The sequence below is a fragment of the Chiloscyllium plagiosum genome, unplaced genomic scaffold (genome assembly GCF_037043375.1).
Source record: "Chiloscyllium plagiosum isolate Xiang-an unplaced genomic scaffold, Cpla_swu_hap1 HiC_scaffold_18, whole genome shotgun sequence".
Lineage (NCBI taxonomy): Eukaryota > Metazoa > Chordata > Chondrichthyes > Orectolobiformes > Hemiscylliidae > Chiloscyllium > Chiloscyllium plagiosum.
The window spans coordinates 53,961,419-53,980,842 of NW_028270156.1; the positions used below are offsets into that span (position 1 = coordinate 53,961,419).

At 40.8% G+C, this 19,424-nt stretch overlaps 1 protein-coding gene across 6 annotated transcripts in view; it reads right to left on the bottom strand.

The window, feature by feature from the left end:
- rab3il1 (RAB3A interacting protein (rabin3)-like 1) overlaps positions 1–14,533 on the bottom strand; it is a 68,350-nt gene extending 53,817 nt beyond the window's left edge. Inside the window, exon 1 of one of the 6 annotated variants that reach the window (XM_087996643.1) lies at positions 14,148–14,533. In XM_087996643.1, the coding sequence (XP_087852769.1) occupies positions 14,148–14,302 (155 nt within the window). In that variant the 5' untranslated portion in view covers positions 14,303–14,533. The remainder of the gene's footprint in view (positions 1–14,147) is intronic. The other 5 variants (XM_087996640.1, XM_087996637.1, XM_087996636.1 and 2 more) reach the window with 5 other exon arrangements.
- Positions 14,534–19,424: the final 4,891 nt, after the last annotated feature.

Genomic DNA, 19,424 nt, shown 5'->3' on the forward strand with positions numbered 1-19,424 from the left:
TCTATCTCTAAAGCGAGGAACTATCACTATATCACTTCATGAGTTGGAGATGCCGGTGTTGGACTGGGGTGTAATAATTTCAGTTACATCACACTGTAAACTTTTGCTATAAATTCTGTGTCTTACAATTGTGTCCTCCACAACCACCTGATGAAGGAGCAGTGCTCCGAAAGCTAGTGCTTCCAATTAAACTTGTTGGACTATAACCTGGTGTTGTGTGATTTTTAACTTTATATCACTTCAAAGTGATTAAAATCAAAATGTGTACATTTAGATTAGGAAGAACAGTTTAAAATAGACAGTTTAAATGTAAATATCCTGGTATTTCCAACATAACAGCACATCACCACATAGACTGAAGCAGTTCAACAATTCAGTTCAACGCTGTTTTCAAGGGCATTTAGGCATGCACTTTAAATGCAGGTCTGATAGTGAATAAATGAACAAATAAAAACTTTAAACAGCAAAATACTGCAGATGCTGGAGACCTTATCTAAAAACATAAAGTCCTCAAGAAGTACACTATGTAAGACAACATCTGTGGAGGGAGGAATGAAGTTAATGTGTCAAGTCAATGTGACTTGTAAAGGCCCTCACTACTTTTGTTTTTCTTATTTCTTTTGGTTTGCAACTGTGAGATGTGCTTAAGAGTTGAACTTGGAATAACAGCTTGTTCTAAAAATGAGAACAAAGACAGATGTTGGCTGTTGGCAACTGGCCTTAATCAACTTAATTACTGTTTTAAGGACACTGTAGAGAAATCAGTACTGAGCTGTTTCAGTGCTCAGGCCTGGCAGCTGGTTGGATCTTGAAGAAGGGAGAACCGGCACTAACAAAGCAACCACCGAAATCTTTTTTCTGATTAAATTTCTGATGAAAGATCATCAGCCTGAAGTATTATTTCTCGCTCCACAGATCCTGCCAATTGACTGGCTGAGTATTTCTAACATCTTCCAAGTCTAGTCAAAATTCCCAACATCTTCAGTACATTCACATTCATGATTGATGCAAAGATTAAAAGTATGCAGTGCTAAATGATCTTATAAAGATGAAAGTAAGGTCAGTTTGTTATCATTGAGGCTGGTTTGCTTGAAAGTTCTTTTCAGGAGGAAAAAGGATTGAGACCATGAAGCCAAATTTCCGTATTTATGATGGCTTCTGTAGTCAAATAGCTTAAGGCTTCTCCCGTGAGTAAGCAGAGCTGAACAGGTTCTGAAAGAAAATTAAGGAATCTTTACTTCACGTTGAGGATAGTGTGCTTTGTGGCCTTTGGTGGGGTCGTGCAGTAGTCTAGAGCTGAAAATGTGTTGCTGGAAAAGCACAGCAGGTCAGGCAGCATCCAAGGAACAGGAGAATTGACATTTCGGGCATGAGCCCTTCTTCAGGAAAGAAGAAGGGCTGAAGAAGGGCTCATGCCCGAAACGTCGCTTCTCCTGTTCCTTGGATGCTGCCTGACCTGCTGTGCTTTTCCAGCAACACATTTTCAGCTCTGATCTACAGCATCTGCAGTCCTCACTTTCTCCTAGTGCAGTAGTCTAGTTTGCCTTCTTCCATCTCTCTGTTGAGAATCTGCTTAGATGGTCTCTTCTTGGAATTCTGAAGAAGTGGTCTCTCACAGCCTGTCTTATCACAATCAAAGCAAGAAGGCTACCACATTAACAATGATGAGTCATTGTATGACAAAGGTAAGTCAATAATGATGAAATTCCTTATGGTGTCCTTCCAGTGTCCTGCTTTCCCAGGAGCTTTGAAATCTCACACCTCCAGGAGGACCAATTGGGTTGTCCAGAGTTAATCAAATTCTAAATGTGTTCCTTTGTGATTGATGCTGAGATAATATATCAGTCTGACTGTTTCATTGGCTGTATCAACAAAGGCAGTAATGTGACTTCAGGATCCACATTACAGGTTTCTGTGTAAATTATTACAGATTAACCTAGTTTACAAGTTATGTATTAAAGTTACACAGTCATGATACTTGCCAGAGTGCTGATGACAATAATTGCTGTACTACTAACATTGCCCCTCATTGGAATTGAGATAACTCAACACTGACTAGGAATCAAATCTAGATCCATTTGATCAACACAGTTCAATATCAAATCAGTGATTCCCTCTAATTAAATGACCATTGGTGAACAGAAACAGCAGTGAAAGCGCAGGAATTAAAAAAACTCAAATACTGATAACTTAAGTTGTGTTCATAGCATTTAGAATGTGGCAATTATCAGATTACATTTCTCCTTCAAAGTTAATCTTTCATGATCTTATATTTACTTAGACCTTACACTTCATAGTAATAGTCAGAACACAAAGGACTCTGAATAAGGTTTCTATTTGCAAGGGAACAGATTAGGATATCTGAAAAGAACTTGCAGTCCACTGTATATGATGTTTATATTGGTTGCAGGCCAAAGCTCAGTGAATGATAGAGAGCTAACTCATTTGTTTGAATAAGGACAATTCAGCATTGGCCAAGGTGAACTTGGGGCAGTTTGTCTATTGTGAACAGCAACTGCTCAACTTCAGTGGAAGTAAATATATACTCCCATAATTTATATATATATATATATATATATACTTTTTTGTATCTTTTCCACTCATCCAGTGATAGAGTTCAGAAGCCAGGGAACTGGTTCCAAACCTCTTCCATCCTTTGCAAGGCCACAAAACTACATTGCTGCTACCCTACTGTTCAAATTACACCACAAGCTACTCAGGGTATATTTCCCCGAATAATCAAATAAGTGAACATTGCACATTACATTCCACTGCTCCGGCCACTTAGAGCACACGATACATTCTGTCTAATGTATAATTCAGCCAGCAACACCCTCAATCTGCAGTTTATTGCAAGTATAATAAGCTTTTGACATTCTTTTACAGTATGAAATGTGCTCCCACATGGAATGATGAGGTGATCAGCGTAGGAACATTTAAAGGAAAGCTAGATTAGTATAAGAGGAGAGAAAAATGAAGAGAAGGATATACCTGGGAACAGATAAAATAGGTTGGGAAAGAGGCTCGTGTAGAATATAAACACTGGCAAAGAATTGTGCTGCTGAATGGCCTGTTTCTGAATTGAAAGATTTTATGTAATTCTATATATTAAGCAGCCGAGCTGTCTTTCAGTCAGTAGTGTACTAATACTGCCTAAACATAATCATTAAAAAAAATTCAGGCTGTTATGATAATATCTCTTTGTGTTCCAAACAATACTTTGTCTGCATGTCTTTCTCCAATATGTGGTCTGAAACAATTTGTGAAAACATAGCCAGATATAAATCATGAAGTTCCTTTATATTAGAAAGCAGGTGAACACAATAATACCCACAAAAATTTCTCTTACTTAATCTCATCTCATTCCTCAAAAATGAGGAAGAAAACAATAAGCCTCACATTCTGTCCTTATTGTGAGCTGACTAATTCATATTTTGTATTACAATTCTTCCCAAGCCATTCAAATGGCAAAAGCTGCCTCTATTTTTATCCAAAAGTCTAGCCTCTAGACATACACCTAACAGTCCCTTGATAAAAATTGATTCCAGGTCCCTTTCTTGTCTGTTCCTAGCAGGAGAGCATTAAAATCCAGGCCTTTTCCCTTCTCAGTTATTTGTCAGTAGTCTTATTAGTAATGCCAGCTGCCTAGGTAAAGCCAGCCAGAGGTTTGGGTTCAGGTTTAATAAGTATTTTGGAATAGACAATGAGTTGTGATACTCCACCAATTAGCTATTTCGATTTAACGCACATATAATATTCAGTGCCCACAGCAATTTTGTTGACAACCATGTGAATTTTAAAACACAGCACTTAAAACATGTCATGCCGAGCTCATGAGGTCTGGAATCCCCTATTCCTGGAAAAATTACCGAAGGTTTTGATTACTACCCCTAATGCCTCCTTGTGGGGCTCAGAAGCAATTTTTGCTTGAGATGTTTTACTGCATTAAACATATGGAAATGCAACTTAACATTGTTTTCATAAAATAGTCCCAAAACCTTTTCTGTTAAGAAATTATCAAAATTACTGAAATCTGTTAAGAGCAAATATGACACAATAAGCACAAAAAAACTATAACTTAGAAGGGGCTAATTTTTCAAGTCTCCTAAACTGATCAGGGTTCATCACATATTGCAAATTCCTCAAATCAAAACTCAAGATGCATTGCATTTCCTAAACCTACAATTCAAACTTACCTCACCCTTCCTCACAAGAAGTAACACTTAGTGAATCTTTGCTCAGTGACCCTAATTCTTCCCAAACTGTGCAAGTTTGTACCAATATCTATTGAACTTGCAGCATGGATTTGTATCTGGGACTTCGATGTTGTGGCCTTTCGGAGACATGGTTAGAGCAGGGACAGGAATAGTTGTTGCAGGTTCCAGGATTTAGATGTTTCAGTAAGAACAGAGAAGATGGTAAAAGAGGGGGAGGTGTGGCATTGTTGGTCAAGGACAGTATTACAGTTGCGGAAAGGATGTTTGGGGACTCGTCAACTGAGGTAGTATGGGCTGAAGTTAGAAACAGAAAAGGAGAGGTCACCCTGTTGGGAGTTTTCTATAGGCCTTCGAATAGTTCCAGAGATGTAGAGGAAAGGATAGCAAAGATGATTCTCCATAGGAGTGAGAGAGACAGGGTAGTTGTCATGGGGGACTTCAACTTTCCAAATATTGACTGGAAACACTATAATACTAGTTCTATAGATGGGTCAGTTTTTGTCCAGTGTGTGCAGGAGGGCTTCCTGACACAGTATGTAGACAGGCCAACAAGGGGCGAAGCCACATTAGATTTGGTGCTGGGTAATGAGCCCGGGCAGGTGTTAGACTTGGAAGTAGGTGAGCACTTTGGTGATAGCGATCACAATTCTGTTATGTTTAGTGATAGAAAGGGATGGGTGTATACCACTGGGCAAGAGTTACAGCTGGGGGAAAGGCAATTACGATGCGATTAGGCAAGATTTAGGAAGCATAGGATGGGGAAGGAAACTGCAGGGGATAGGCACATTAGAAATGTGGAGCTTATTCAAGGAAAAGCTACTGTGTGTCCTAGATAAGTATGTACCTGTCAGGCAGGGAGGAAGCTGTAGAGCGCGGGACCCATGGTTTACAAAGGAAGTGGTATCTCTGGTCAAGAGGAAGAAGAAGGCTTATGTTAGGATGAAATATGAAGGCTCAGGGAGTTTGAGGGTTACAAGGTAGCCAGGAAAGACCTAAAGAGAGAGCTCAGAAGAGCCAAGAGGAGACATGGGAAGTTGTTGGCGGATAGGATCAGGGTAAACCCTAAGGCTTTCTATAGGTATTTAAAGTATAAAAGAATGACGAGAGTAAGATTAGGGCCAATCAAGGATAGTAGTGGGAAGTTGTATGTGGAGTCAGAGGAGATAGGGGAAGTACTAAATGAATATTATTCACTCTAGAAAATGACAATGTTGTCGAGGAGATTACTGAGATACAGGCTACTAGACTAGGTGGGATTGAGGTTCACAAGGAAGAGGTATTAGAAATTGTGAAAATAGATAAGTCCCCTGGGCCGGATGGGATTTATCCTAGGATCCTCTGGGAAGCCAGGGAGGAGATTGCCGAGCCTTTGGCATTGATCTTTAAATCGTCATTGTCTACAGGAATAGTGCCAGAAGACTGGAGGATAGCAAATGTGGTTCCCCTGTTCAAGAAGGGGAGTAGAGACAATCCTGGTAATTATAGACCAGTGAGCCTTACTACAGTTGTTGGTAAAGTGTTGGAAAAGGTTATAAGAGATAGGATTTATAATCATCTAGAAAAGAATAACTTGATAAGGGGTACAAAGTTAAAAATCACACAACACCAGGTTATAGTCCAACAGGTTTAATTGGAAGCACACTAGCTTTCGGAGCGACGCTCCTTCATCAGGTGATTGTGGAGGGCTCGATCGTACCACAGAATCTATAGCAAAAATTTGCAGTCTGATGTAACTGAAATTATATATTGAAAAATTGATTGTCTGTTAAGCCTTTCCAATCGAGCCCTCCACAATCACCTGATGAAGGAGCGTCGCTCCGAAAGCTAGTGTGCTTCCAATTAAGCCTGTTGGACTATAACCTGGTGTTGTGTGATTTTTAACTTTGTACACACCAGTCCAACACCGGCATCTCCAAATCTTGATTAGGGATAGTCAGCATGGTTTTGTGAAGGGTAGGTCGTGCCTCACAAACCTTATTGAGTTCTTTGAGAAGGTGACCAAACAGGTAGACGAGAGTAAACCGGTTGATGTGGTGTATATGGATTTCAGCAAGGCGTTCAATAAGGTTCCCCACAGTCGGCTATTGTACAAAATGCGGAGGAATGGGATTGTGGGAGATATAGCAGTTTGGATCAGTAATTGGCTTGCTGAAAGAAGACAGAGGGTGGTGGTTGATGGGAAATGTTCATCCTGGAGTCCAGTTACCAGTGGTGTACCGCAAGGGTCGGTGTTGGATCCACTGCTGTTCGTCATTTTTATAAACAACCTGGATGAGGGCATAGAAGGGTGGGTTAGTAAATTTGCAGACAACACTAAGGTCGGTGGAGTTGTGGATAGTGACGAAGGATGTTGTAGGTTACAGAGAGACATAGATAAGCTGCAGAGCTGGGCTGAGAGGTGGCAAATGGAGTTTAATGTGGACAAGTGTGAGGTGATTCACTTTGGTCGGAGTAACTGGAATGGAAAGTACTGGGCTAATGGTAAGATTCTTATTAGTGTAGATGAGTAGAGAGATCTCGGTGTCCAGGTACACAGATCCTTGAAAGTTGCCACCCAGGTTGACAGGTTTGTTAAGAAGGCATACAGTGTTTTAGCTTTTATTAGTAGAGGAATCGAGTTCCGGAACCATGAGGTTATGTTCCAGCTGTACAAAACTCTAGTGCGGCCGCACTTGGGGTATTGTGTACAGCTCTGGTCACTGCATTATAAGAAGGATTAGATTAGATTAGATTAGATTAGATTACAGTGTGGAAACATGCCCTTCGGCCCAACAAGTCCACACCGACCCGCCGAAGCGAAACCCACCCATACCCCTACATTTACCCCTTACCTAACACTACGGGCAATTTAGTATGGCCAGTTCACCTGGCCCTGCACATCTTTGGACTGTGGGAGGAAACCAGAGCACCCGGAGGAAACCCACGCAGACACGGGGAGAACGTGCAAACTCCACACGGTCAGTCGCCTGAGGCGGGAATTGAACCCGGGTCTCTGGCGCTGTGACGCAGCAGTGCTAACCACTGTGCCACTGTGCCACCCGATGTGGAAGCTTTGGAAAGGGTGCAGAGGAGATTTACTAGGATGTTGCCTGGTATGGAGGGAAGGTCTTACGAGGAAAGGCTGAGGGACTTGAGGCTGTTTTCATTAGAGAGAAGAAGGTTGAAAGGTGACTTAATAGAGACATATAAGATAATCAGAGGGTTAGATAGGGTAGACAGGGAGAGCCTTTTTCCAAGAATGGTGACGGCGAGCATGAGGGGGCATTGCTTTAAATTGAGGGGTGATAGATACAGGACAGATGTCAGAGGTACTTTCTTTACTCAGAGAGTAGTAAGGGTATGAAATGCTTTGCCTGCAACGGTAGTAGATTCGCCAATTTTAAGTACATTTAAGTCGTCATTGGACTAGCATATGGACATACATGGAATAGTATAGGTTAGATGGGCTTCAGATTGGTATGACAGGTCGGCGCAACATCGAGGGCCGAAGGGCCTGTACTGCGCTGTAATGTTCTATGTTCTAATTATAACAAACTATGTTAAAACTATCACTTAGTGGTGCAGTGAATGAGAAAAAGGCCTCATATCTTTGTGAGTTAGAGTCAGGTCTAAAACTACTGTTGGTTCCACAATTTGTATAATAAACAAACAAAAATTTAACGGTATTAGGCAAGAACTTGCAAAAGTTTTTTGGGGCAGATGATGGCAGGTAAATGGAGAGCTGGAAAATGGGAAGCATATTCCTGTCATAGTGAAAGGCAAGCTGGTAGGTATAGGGAAAGCTGGATGACTAGAGAAATTGAGGTTTTGGTTAAGTAAAAGAAGGAAGCATATGTCAGGTGTGGATAGCAGTGATCAAGTGAATTACAAGAGTGTAAAGGCAGTAGGAGTATACTTAAGAGGGAAACCAGGAGGCAAAAAAGGGACATGAGATAGCTTTGGCAAATAGGGTTAAGGAAAATCCAAAGGGATTTTGTAAATAAAGAAAAAGGGTAACTAGGGGGAGAATAGGCGCCTTAAAGATCAGCAAGGCAGCCTCTGGGTAGAACCACAGGAGATGGGGGAGATACTAAACACATACTTTGCATCAGTGTTTACTGTGGAGAAGGGCATGGAAGATATAGAATGTGGGGAAATACATGGTAACATCTTGAAAAATGTTCATATTACAGAGGAGGAGGTGCTGGATGTCTTGAAATGTATAAAAGAGGGTAAATGCCCAGGACCTGATCAGGTGTACCCTAGAACTCTGTGGGAAGCTAGGGAAGTGATTGCTGGGTCCCTTGTTTAGATATTTGTATCATCGATAGTGACAGGTGAGGTGCCAGAATGCTGCAGGTTGGCTAATGTGGTGCCACCATTTAAGAAAGGTGGTCAGGAAAAGCCAGGGAACTATAGATTGGTGAGCTTGATATCGGTGGTGAGCAAATCTTTGGAAGGAATCCTGAAAGACAGGACTTACGTGCTTTTGGAAAGGCAACGATTGATTAGGGATAGTTAATATTGCTTTGTGCGTGGGAAATCATGTCTCACGAACTTAATTGAATTTTTCGAAGCAGTAACAAAGAGAATTGATTAGGGCAGAGTGGTGGATGTGATCTATATGGATTTCAGTAAGGCACTCAACAAGGTTCCTCATGGGAGACTGATTAGCAAGGTTAGGTCTCATGGCATACAGGAAGAACTAGCCATTTGGATACAGAACTGGCTCAAAATTAGAAGACAGAGAGTGATGTCGGATGGTTGCTTTTCAGACTGGGGCCTGTGACCAGTGGTGTTCACAAGGATCGGTGCTAGGTCCACTGCTTTTACATCATTTATATAAATGATTTGGATGTGAACATAGAAGGTATAGTTAGTAAGTTTTCAATGACACCAAAGTTGGAGGTGTAGTGGCCAGGGAAGAAGGTTACCTCAGATTACAATGGGATCTTGATCAGATGGGCTAGTGAGCTGAGGAGTGGCAGATGGAATTTAATTTAGACAAATGTGAGGTGCTGCATTTTGGAAAGGCAAATCAGAGCAGGACTTATACACTTAATGCTAAGGTCCTGGGGAGTGTTGCTGAACAAGGAGACCTTGGAGTGCAGATTAATAGTTCCTTGAAAGTGGAGTCACAGGTAGATTGTATAGTGAAGAAGGCGTTTGGTATGCTCTCCTTTATTGGTCACAGCACTGAGTAGAGGAGTTGGGCAGTCATGTACAGGACATTGGTTAGGCCGCTTTTGGAATATTGTGTGCAAGCTTGGACTCCCTCCTATAGGAAGGATGATGTGAAACTTGAAAAAGTTCAGAAAAGATTTACAAGGATGTTGCCAGGGTTGGAGGGCTGTTTTCCCTGGAGCATCGAAGGCTGAGGGTGACCTTATAGAGTTTTATAAAATCATGAGGAGCATGAATAGGGTAAATAGACAAGCTCTTTTCCCTAATTTGGGGGAGTCCAGAATTAGAGAGCATAGGTTTAGGGTGAGAGTGAAAAAATTTAAAAGGGACCTAAGGGGCAACTTTTTCACACAGAAGGTGGTGTATATATGGAATGAGCTGCCAGAGGAAGTGATGGAGGCTTTACTCATCAGGACTCATAATAGACTGAGCACTGCCCCTGATATGAGAGGATCACAACTGTATCATCCACTGCTACTGCAACACCTCCTCCAGGATCGACTTGGGTAGACAACAAGAAGAACGAGTATTTATTTAAAATATTATTCCAAAGATGAAGGAAGTATGAACTCCCTCAGGGACTATGAACTATCTCTTTCTGTAGATAGTGGCATTACTTCCACATGAGGCTGCCTCTCTGCTGACAATGATATCGTGAGAACTCCAACTTTGTCACAATTGAGATCAAGAAGGAAATCCCAGGTGGTATTCTGAGTCCCAGACTTGATTAAAAGATACATTGAGAAACATTAGCACCAGGTATTTCCTCCACAACAGCTTTACTTGCATTAGGAAGGACACCGCAGCTTAATACGTTTTAGGTACTTACTCTGTTACCAACATAATCTATTGATATTCTTTATGTGGAGTACTCTGCTTCTGCTGTATGTCATTTTCTTCTGTTGCACTATTTCTAATGTTGCTTGATCATGCTCTGTGGCTGCCATCTTCTATGGAGTCAGGTTCCTCTTGTAAATGTTCCAGACTATTCTGTTGTGAAATAAAGCACTGATTTTCTGCAGAAATCCTGTTGCCTCCTTTTCAACCTCTTGCTGCATAAGCAACTCCTCAATAATTGTCTGAAAATCCACCCCATTTAGTTTACAATATATATAATATGGAATGTCTTTGATTTTCTGGGTTGAGGCATTGTGTGGTGCCATGCCACACATTGGTGTAAATAAATTACTTACAGCAATGTCTGTCTCCTGCTGAATCTCTATTATTTCTAGCTGCAGTGAGTGTATTGCAGTTTGTATTGGAGCTGTGGCAATTTTACACAGATAACAAGCTATTCCATATCTTCACATGTAAAATCAGAATAAAATCTATTTAGTCCTTCCTTCAACCCTGCCTTTTGATTCAGTGACTCGTTCTGCAACATTTCCCACAGTGAAATTCACAGACTCCTGTGTAGCTTGGGTGTTTTACTTATTTATATATTTCTCTTCCTCAACCGTTTGCAAAACAAATGTGGTTCTGTGAGTTTTCCTTCGCAAAGTTGCTAATTGTTGAAATAATCTTTCAGTGCTCGGGCTTTCTTCAGCAATATACCGATCCTCTAAAAACAGACATCATGGACAGATAATGAACATCAACTACATTGTCTTCAAAAAGCAAAGCAAACTTCAGGGTCTCCTCCAATAAAACATCCACATCACAGCCATGGTCATTTCATTTCACTCTTTTATAAAAGAACAAATGAAGCTCTGGCATGTCATCTTGCAGCTGGTGAACTTCACCCTTGTGCTCCTCTCCTTTGCTTCTTCTGGCCTTTCCTCACAGAGAATTAAATGATTACAATTTCCTCCAATGGGCCTAGGATGGAGTATCTTCAATGAAGAGTGATACACAATGAATATGAGCAACTTGATTTTCTTCTGCATCAGATAAATAAAGAAGATTGAAAGCCGTATTCAATAGGAATAATGCTGATCAGAAATCATATGCAAAATATTAGTGATCTTTCCTACACTATAACAAAATGTAATATGTTTTTAAAAACTGAAAGAACTGCAGATGCTATAAATCAGAAATAAAAACAGAAGTTGCTGGAAAGATCAGCAGGTCTGGCAGTATCTGTGAAGGGAAATCTGAGTTAACATTTCAGCTCTGGTGACCCTTCCTCAGAACTGATGGTATTGAAGAAATGCAGGCATCACCCATAGTGTTCTCTCAAAAGGAATGGACATTCCTGCACCTGTGTCTAGTTTGAAATTTGTATTCCTACTATCAACAATGATATCTACATATCAGAAATGCTCTTGTGGATCCATCACATCCATCAGGAGAATACATCTTGTTCTTCAGTATGTCACAGCTCACTGCAGTGGCTTACCAGAGATGAAACCCCACTATTCTTGAAGTCAGTTTAAAAATTAGAAACACCGCAATTTACCTGTTTTTCAGGCCCAGGTCGAAAGAGGGCATGAAGCAAGTTTCTGTACTTACAATAATTATTATTTAATACAAGTACTTAGAATTCAGCTACAGGTAAACAGTTATAAATTATCAGCATATAAACTACAAATTAAAATTATAATCTCCTTATACCCATCTCTTTACATACACACACACAAACACAAACTTGCAGGCAACAGACATGGAAGAATAGAGCAGAGCGAAACTGGAAGGCATTTCAGTGGTTCTTATTCACAAGTTGCTGAAGTGATCCTTATGATTTATCTGATAGTTATAACATCGTTTTCAGTTATCTTTCTCCAGATGCTTACACCGGTTTGCAAGAAATACAATGTGGCTGGTTCACTTAGAAAAGGTCTCTGAATTATCAGTTAAAAGTCACAACTTACAACAACTGTTGAAGGAAAGATGAACTTGTTTTCTTCAAGGTTAACTTGACAAGGTTAACTAGAGAACAAAGAAACAGCTCCTGAGCTGGTGAAGATCAAAACACTTCACTCTTTGTCTTGTTTCCAGTCCGAAGATGTTCAGTTATCTAAGAACTAATCACGTGGTTTTGACAGGCAAAAGGTTTTTGTTATTGATAAGTGGTCTCTAGGCCTTAGACCAGTCAACTTCTTGGCACCACCCAGATGCAACTGTACTCAAACCTACTCGATTGCAATTCATCTGCAATCACTTCAATTACTGCTTGTTCCATCAGCCATTTGCACAATGTTTGCCATAGTGCCAGGTTAATTGCTTTTCAAAATATACAGGCATCTTCTAAAACAGACTGGTTTCAAGACAGTTCTTCCTATTTCAGTCTGTAATTTTTAAAAAGTGCAAAACAAAAAGACATAGTTTTTACAAGTCTCATTACTTCTTGGACTGCTGCAAATTGGTCTGGTTTTAAGTTTGTCCTACAAATGGAAGTTTACGGTTGCTCTGACAAGCCATCTTCAAATGACACCTCTATTATTATGTGAGGTAGTGCGAGCTATTTTATTAAAGGGATCAATAGTCTGCCCAGCTCCTGGCTGCATTGACCAGACTTCACCAAGTCCATTATAAGGTTGGAACTTACATGAAAATAAAAAAAAACAAAGGACTTAATGACATCTTCATATTTAACAGTTTCTTCTTCAATATCCTGCCTAATTAGGATGGCATAAACACTTCAACTCATTGCACTTAGCAGTGCCCTAACCTAACACATGCTAGGCTTATGAGATCATCAGGAGGTACCTGCTGAAGTGGTTGGTCAAGGTCCTCCTCATGGTCCAGGTATTAGGAAAGGAGTAAAGCTTTTTCTATTGCTCTGTCCACTCTAGTCAACTGCCTTGGGAATTCAGTAATGATTACTTGCTTTGATTATTGCTGTGTGTTCTGCTATGCCACCAGCTTTACACATATAACAGAATAAGCCCAGGTCCTCAATAAATAGTTCACATACCACTGCCACTATTTTTTAATATCACACCTACATTCTGGATGCTGTTGATAGATGAGGACTGAAAAATAAAGGCGTGCAAATGAATGAACATTTCTGAACAGAGACATAGAGAAGCAGGACTCCACTAGAAACTTCTTCCCACACATCCCAGTTCCTATAATCTGAAAACATCAGACATCACTGATGCTACACTCCAGCCATTAAGATAACAGCTATGAACCCTTTATCCTGCAAAAGTACTTCATAGGAAATATGAAACAAAATGTGAGATCCAGCCACATAAGGACGTATTAGGTTAGATGACCAAAAGCTAGGTCAAAGGGGTAGATTTTAAGAAGTGTCTTAAAGAAGGAAAGTGAGATAGAGCAGTGCCTGGTGGGAGGAATCTAGAACTTAAGGGTTATGGGCATCTGAGGTGATGGCCTCTATATGGAGTTATTAAAATCTGGTAGGGTTGTGGCTAGGACTGGAGCAGGAACAGAATAGGAGTAAAGGAGAATGCAGTTAGGTCAGAGGAGCTGAGATCGTGGTTCGAGCTTGGATGAGCATTTGGTCTCATATAAAAATTCATCAGGAATCTTAAATTAGTATCTCCAAATTACAGCTCATGAAATACAACTCCAGATGATTAAGGTGGGCTTCAAACTGATTACTGTTCTGTTTATATTTCGGAAGCCACTCTACATAACTTTTTCTGTGACATAGCTTGGTGACTTAGGACCATGAAATGTCCTTGCAGTACTTTGACTGAAAGTATTGATCAGACTCTGGTCTGAAAACATTGGAATATGCAAGAAGCACTTACACTGTTCCCCTTCACCCCCTCTCCCCCCCCCCAATCCCATCCCATCCCCGAAAACACTCTGACACACACACACACACCTCTGTGTTTATTTTACAATATTTCCTACCTGTCATTGGTTGGCTGCTCTTCACCGTTTAGCACTGCGCAAGATTCGAGACACTTTGTACCTTCCGGACAGGGCTCTGCAAACCTGCTGAGAAGGGCAGAGGTGGTGCAATGCCCCAAAACAGTTTTTCCTGTCATCATCAAGTCCAGATTCATTCTCAGGGAGTTGGAAGCAGCTGCATTTACTTCACAATCCTGTTTATGAGACCTCCCAGAGTGTGAACTCCTCTTGATCCCGGCTCCATTTTGCAATCCCTAACTCTGTTTCTTTGTCTCCTTTTCCTACATAATAAAGCAATGGAGACCTCGCACAGCCAAAACGAACTTGGAAGCTTTTTTGGGAGTTAGTTGGTTGGTTGAAAGTGATAACAGACACAAGCTCCTCATATTCTCAGCTGCAGCTTTTTACTGACGTAAGGACACGCTGAAAGACACTCTGACCCTTGGCCAGTCAGACACAGACCGTAATAAGAAACCAGCTTCGTTCAGTTATTGCCCTATAATAATTAACTCCAGACTGCAATGGCTAAGCAATGAAACACTCTCGGGAAAGACCAAAAGAAAAGAGGTAAATAAGTTTGAAGACAACAATCAAGCTTAAATCCAAAGATTTCAGAAACAGGTTTATTAATTCAGGAAGACTATGGCTTTGTAATATTATCATCAAACTATTAATCCAAAAACTCAGCTAATGTTCTGAGGACCCAGATTTGAATCCTGACATTGCAGATGGTGGAATTTGAATTCAATAAAAATATCTGGAATTACGAATCTATAGATGACCAATAAATAATTGTTGATTGTTGGAAGAACTTATCTGGCTCACAAAGTCTGCTGGGAAGGAAACTGCCATCCTCACCTGGTCTGGCCTACATGTGTCTGAAGTCATGGCTTTTATATGGAGTCATTAAAATCTGGTAGGATTGTGGCTAGGACTGGAGCAGGAACAGAATAGGAATAAAGGAGAATACAGTTAGGTCAGAGGAGCTGAGACCATAGTTCGAGCTTGGATGAGCACTTGGTCACATGTGGCTAACTCTCAATTGCCCTGTGGGCAATTAGGGATGGGCAATGATGCCCTTATCTTGTGAATTAATGAATTTTGAAAATTGATATTAAGCTCATGCCCCAGCAAAATGTCAGAGATCACAAGGTTACAAAGGAACGTTTCTAATTGCCAGTTACTAAGATAAATCATGCAATCACAAAACACTGCTCAAGAAGACTAGTCCAGGAAAGCTGAATGAGTAAATCAATCATAGCTGGGGAGAGAGAGAAGCCTAAGACAGAAAAGCAGAAGAGATTTCCACTCCTGCTCTCCAAGGTCCCACAGCTGTAAGCCCCTGGTAGTCTGCAGGTTCATGCATCTCACTGTTAATGTGGTATCAGGGATTGAATCATATCATTGGAACTTAAACCTTTGATAATTAAGATCCCTAACTATGAAGATGATCTCAATACTCTCAAAAGCCCAGAAGTGAAAATGCTAAAGAAATGCAGTGCACAAGACCATAATTTAAACTTCTCCCTCGGAAGTGATCCATTCCTCAATGAGAGCAGAGTTAAAATTACCACTGGGACATACAAAGTTTGTGCTGAGTTAATTGATATTTGTTGGGACCACTAAATTCATTCTTCAGAACAGTTAGATTACAAGAACATTTCTTCTGCACTGTCACCTCACTGAACGTCTCTCTCTTAGCAAAACATGGTTTGACGGAGCTGACTTTCCCGCACCATTTCCTTTGTTTAAACTGTAGTGGCAATCTTACAATCTCTTTCCTAGTCTGTGAATAAGAATATTTCACAATTCTGATGGCCTTAAATTTTCTCAGTTCCAGCAATTTGAAGACGTCTACCCAAACTCTCCTTACTTGGAAGCATCACAAACCAGAGTATGCTTCTGCTGTTGATAGTTCCCCTGCACTGACTTGACTTCCTTGATAGGAGAGATTGTTCTACCTTCTTAACCCAACTCTGGGTTCTTCTGAACTAAAACTCCGAACCTTCTATTCTAAAATCAAAACAAAACAATTTGTCTAGACGTGTTTTCTGTCATAAACCCAACAGTATAAATATTTTACCCATCAGCACCACAAGGGATCTCCCAGACATTTGAGCAAAATCACATTCTTTCTTGGAACTGATTGCAGTCACTGCCCAAAATGATTTTCTGACCTGTTTAAAAAGAACTGTCTTCACATAACTGACCCACATCCGTCTGCCCCTGTTTTGAAATCCACCTTCCATCACAAAGACAGTGACATAGAGAGGTGGAGCAGTGTATGGAGGGCTTCCAGAGTTTAGGACCTAGGCAGCTGAGAGCATGACCATAAATGATGGAATGATTATAAGGAAAATGCTCCAGAGGCCCAGAGGCCAGAATTAGATATGTGAGAGAGTTGCAGTGTTGAAGAAGATTACAAAGAAAGTGAAAGGGGATGCCATGGATTTAAAAACAAGGATGAAAATTTTAAAACTTAGACATTGCTTAACTATGAGCCAGTGTATAATGCATTAAGATAAGGGCAACAGAGTTTTGGATGAACTCAAAATTAAGGCATGTATAATGTAGGAGGTCATTGGAACAGACATGAATGAGAGTCTCAACAGAGATAATCTGAGAAAAGAAGATTAGGTGAGGTTAAGGAGATGGAGATAAACAGTCTTAGTGATGGCACAGATATGTAGTCAGAAGCTCAGCTCAGGGTTAAATATGAAAGCAAGATTGTGAGCAAACTAGATTATTCTGAGACTGTTTCCAGAGAGAGGGATAGAGTCAGTAGCTAGCGTAAGAATCATGACATTTTTTTGTTTTTGTGTCTGTAAGAACTGTGGACTGCAAGGAGAAAGAACTGTTTTTAAAAACAAGGATTTACCAAAATGGCTACGTAATTTCACTGTAAGGAATCCGATCCTGCTTGAGAACTCTGTTTTGTGTGGCTATGGGTTCTTTCAATGTGTGGATGATTAAGAAGCTGAGGAGTTGTTTACAAGTGAAGCTGCTTAGTTCTCAGCTAACTGAGCAAGTTTGAACTGAAAACAAGTTACAGAGATGCAGATACAGAGAGAAAGGGAAATGCAAAGAATTGTTGTTTTTCTTCCCAGCAGAAGCTGCCTGTTCTCTGCAGTTAAGAATTTAGTCTAACTTGAAGAAAACCAATTATTTTTCCTCCAGCAGTTGCTGTGAGCTGTAATTTTTTAACTGATAAATCAGAGATATATTCCAAATGAATCAGTTGCTCTATACATCTTATGAAGCTTCCAGAGAAAGACATCCAAACAGCAAGGGGTCTGGCGAGTTATAGAGTCAGAGAGATGTACATCATGGAAACAGACCTTTTGGTCCAACTCGTCCATGCTGACGAGATATCCCAACCCAATCTAGTCCCACTTGCCAGCACCCGGCCCATATCCCTCCAAACCCTTTCTACTCATACACCCATCCAGATGCCTTTTAAAAGTTGCAATTGTACCAACCTCTACCACTTCTTCTGGCAGTTCATTTCATACACGTACCACCCTCTGCGTGAAAAAGTTGCCCCTTAGGTCTCTTTTAGATCTTTCCCCTCTCAACCTATGCCCTCTAATTCTGGAGTCCCCAACCCCAGGGAAAAGACTTTGTCTATTTACCCTAACCATGCCCTTTATAATTTTGTAAACCTCTACAAGGTCACTCCTCAGCCTCCGACGCTCCAGGGAAAACAGCCCGAGCCTATTAAACCTCTCCCTATAGCTCAAATCCTCCAACCCTGGCAATATCTTTGCAAATCTTTTCTGAACTCTTTCAAGTTTCATGACATCTTTCCAATAGGAAGGAGACTAGAATTGCATGCAATATTCCAACAGTGGCCTAACCAATGTCCCACACAGCCACAATATGACCTCCCAACTCCTGTAGGAGAAAGTGAGGACTGCAGATGCTGGAGATCAGAGCTTAAAAATGTTTTGCTGGAAAAGCGCAGCAGGTCAGGCAGCATCAAAGGAACAGGAGAATCGATGTTTCGGGCATAAGCCCTGAAGAAGGGCTTATGCCCGAAACGTCGATTCTCCTGTTCCTTTGATGTTGCCTGACCTGCTGCGCTTTTCCAGCAACACATTTTTAAGCTCCCAACTCCTGTACTCAATACTCTGACCAAGAAAGGAAAGCATACCAACGCCTTCTTCACTATCCTATCTACCTGCGACTCCACTTTCAAGGAGCTATGAACCTGCACTCCAAGTTCTGTTTGTTCAGCAATACTCCCTAGGACCTTACCATTATGAGTATAAGTCCTGCTAAGATTTGCTGCAGCACCTCACAGTTGAAGTAGGGTCACCTCATTACTAAAATCAGGAAACAATGAAAACTTAAGTGACTTTCAAGTTCTTCTGTCCCTCCACCAATAATCTATTTTTCCTATCTATTTGTGTGTATACATATACTGTATATGTATATATGTGTGTGTGTGTACAAAATGGGGAGCTTATAAGGGGATTACGGTTTTAGTTAGTCAGGTTATATGCCAATGGTTTATATCCAAATAGACAGGCTGGAGGCTGGAAGAACACAGCAAGCCAGACATCATCAGGTCGTGGAAAAGTCAATGTTTTGGGTTTGTCTCTAATGGTTTATATCTGTTTACTTGTAGCTATAGTCCAATAACTTATAACAAATAATAATTCTTGTTTGTTACAGAAACCTGGTCCATGCTTTCATCAACCTCAATCTTAAAGGTAGGCAAATTGGGGTGATGTGCATACCTTTAAAAATAAATTAACATTTGTATGGCTCTGGGAATAGCAGGGTTTGATATATGGCGTGCTACTCCAGCAAGTTTTAACACTAGAGAATTGAATTTGGAACCGGGTCCACAAACAATGAGCTGAATCTTACATTTCTTTGAGTAAGTCTCAATTTCATCAGGTTTCGTGGAGGGTTTCTTCACATCGGCTTTCATGGGTTTTTTCACTCCAATTGTCCAAACTCATCACATAAACTATCCATCCTGCCCCTATCATCTAACACAAGCTTAATTCTCCCATTGGCCATAGCCAATGCTTGGATATTGGAGAATAGACCAGCATACCTGGTCCAGTGCCATCTTTAAAAGGCTGCTGTACACCCAGACAAGTAATGTAAGTCCAGAGCTACCCTGCATGGTTCAGGACGTTTGCCCCAGGAATGGCAGAGAAGGATTATTTGGCAGCATGCTTTGTGGACTGGCACCTGGAGATCCTGCCAGATGATGTGGTGCAGTGAAAGGCCAATCCCCAGGCCTGGCAGATGAGGCCACAA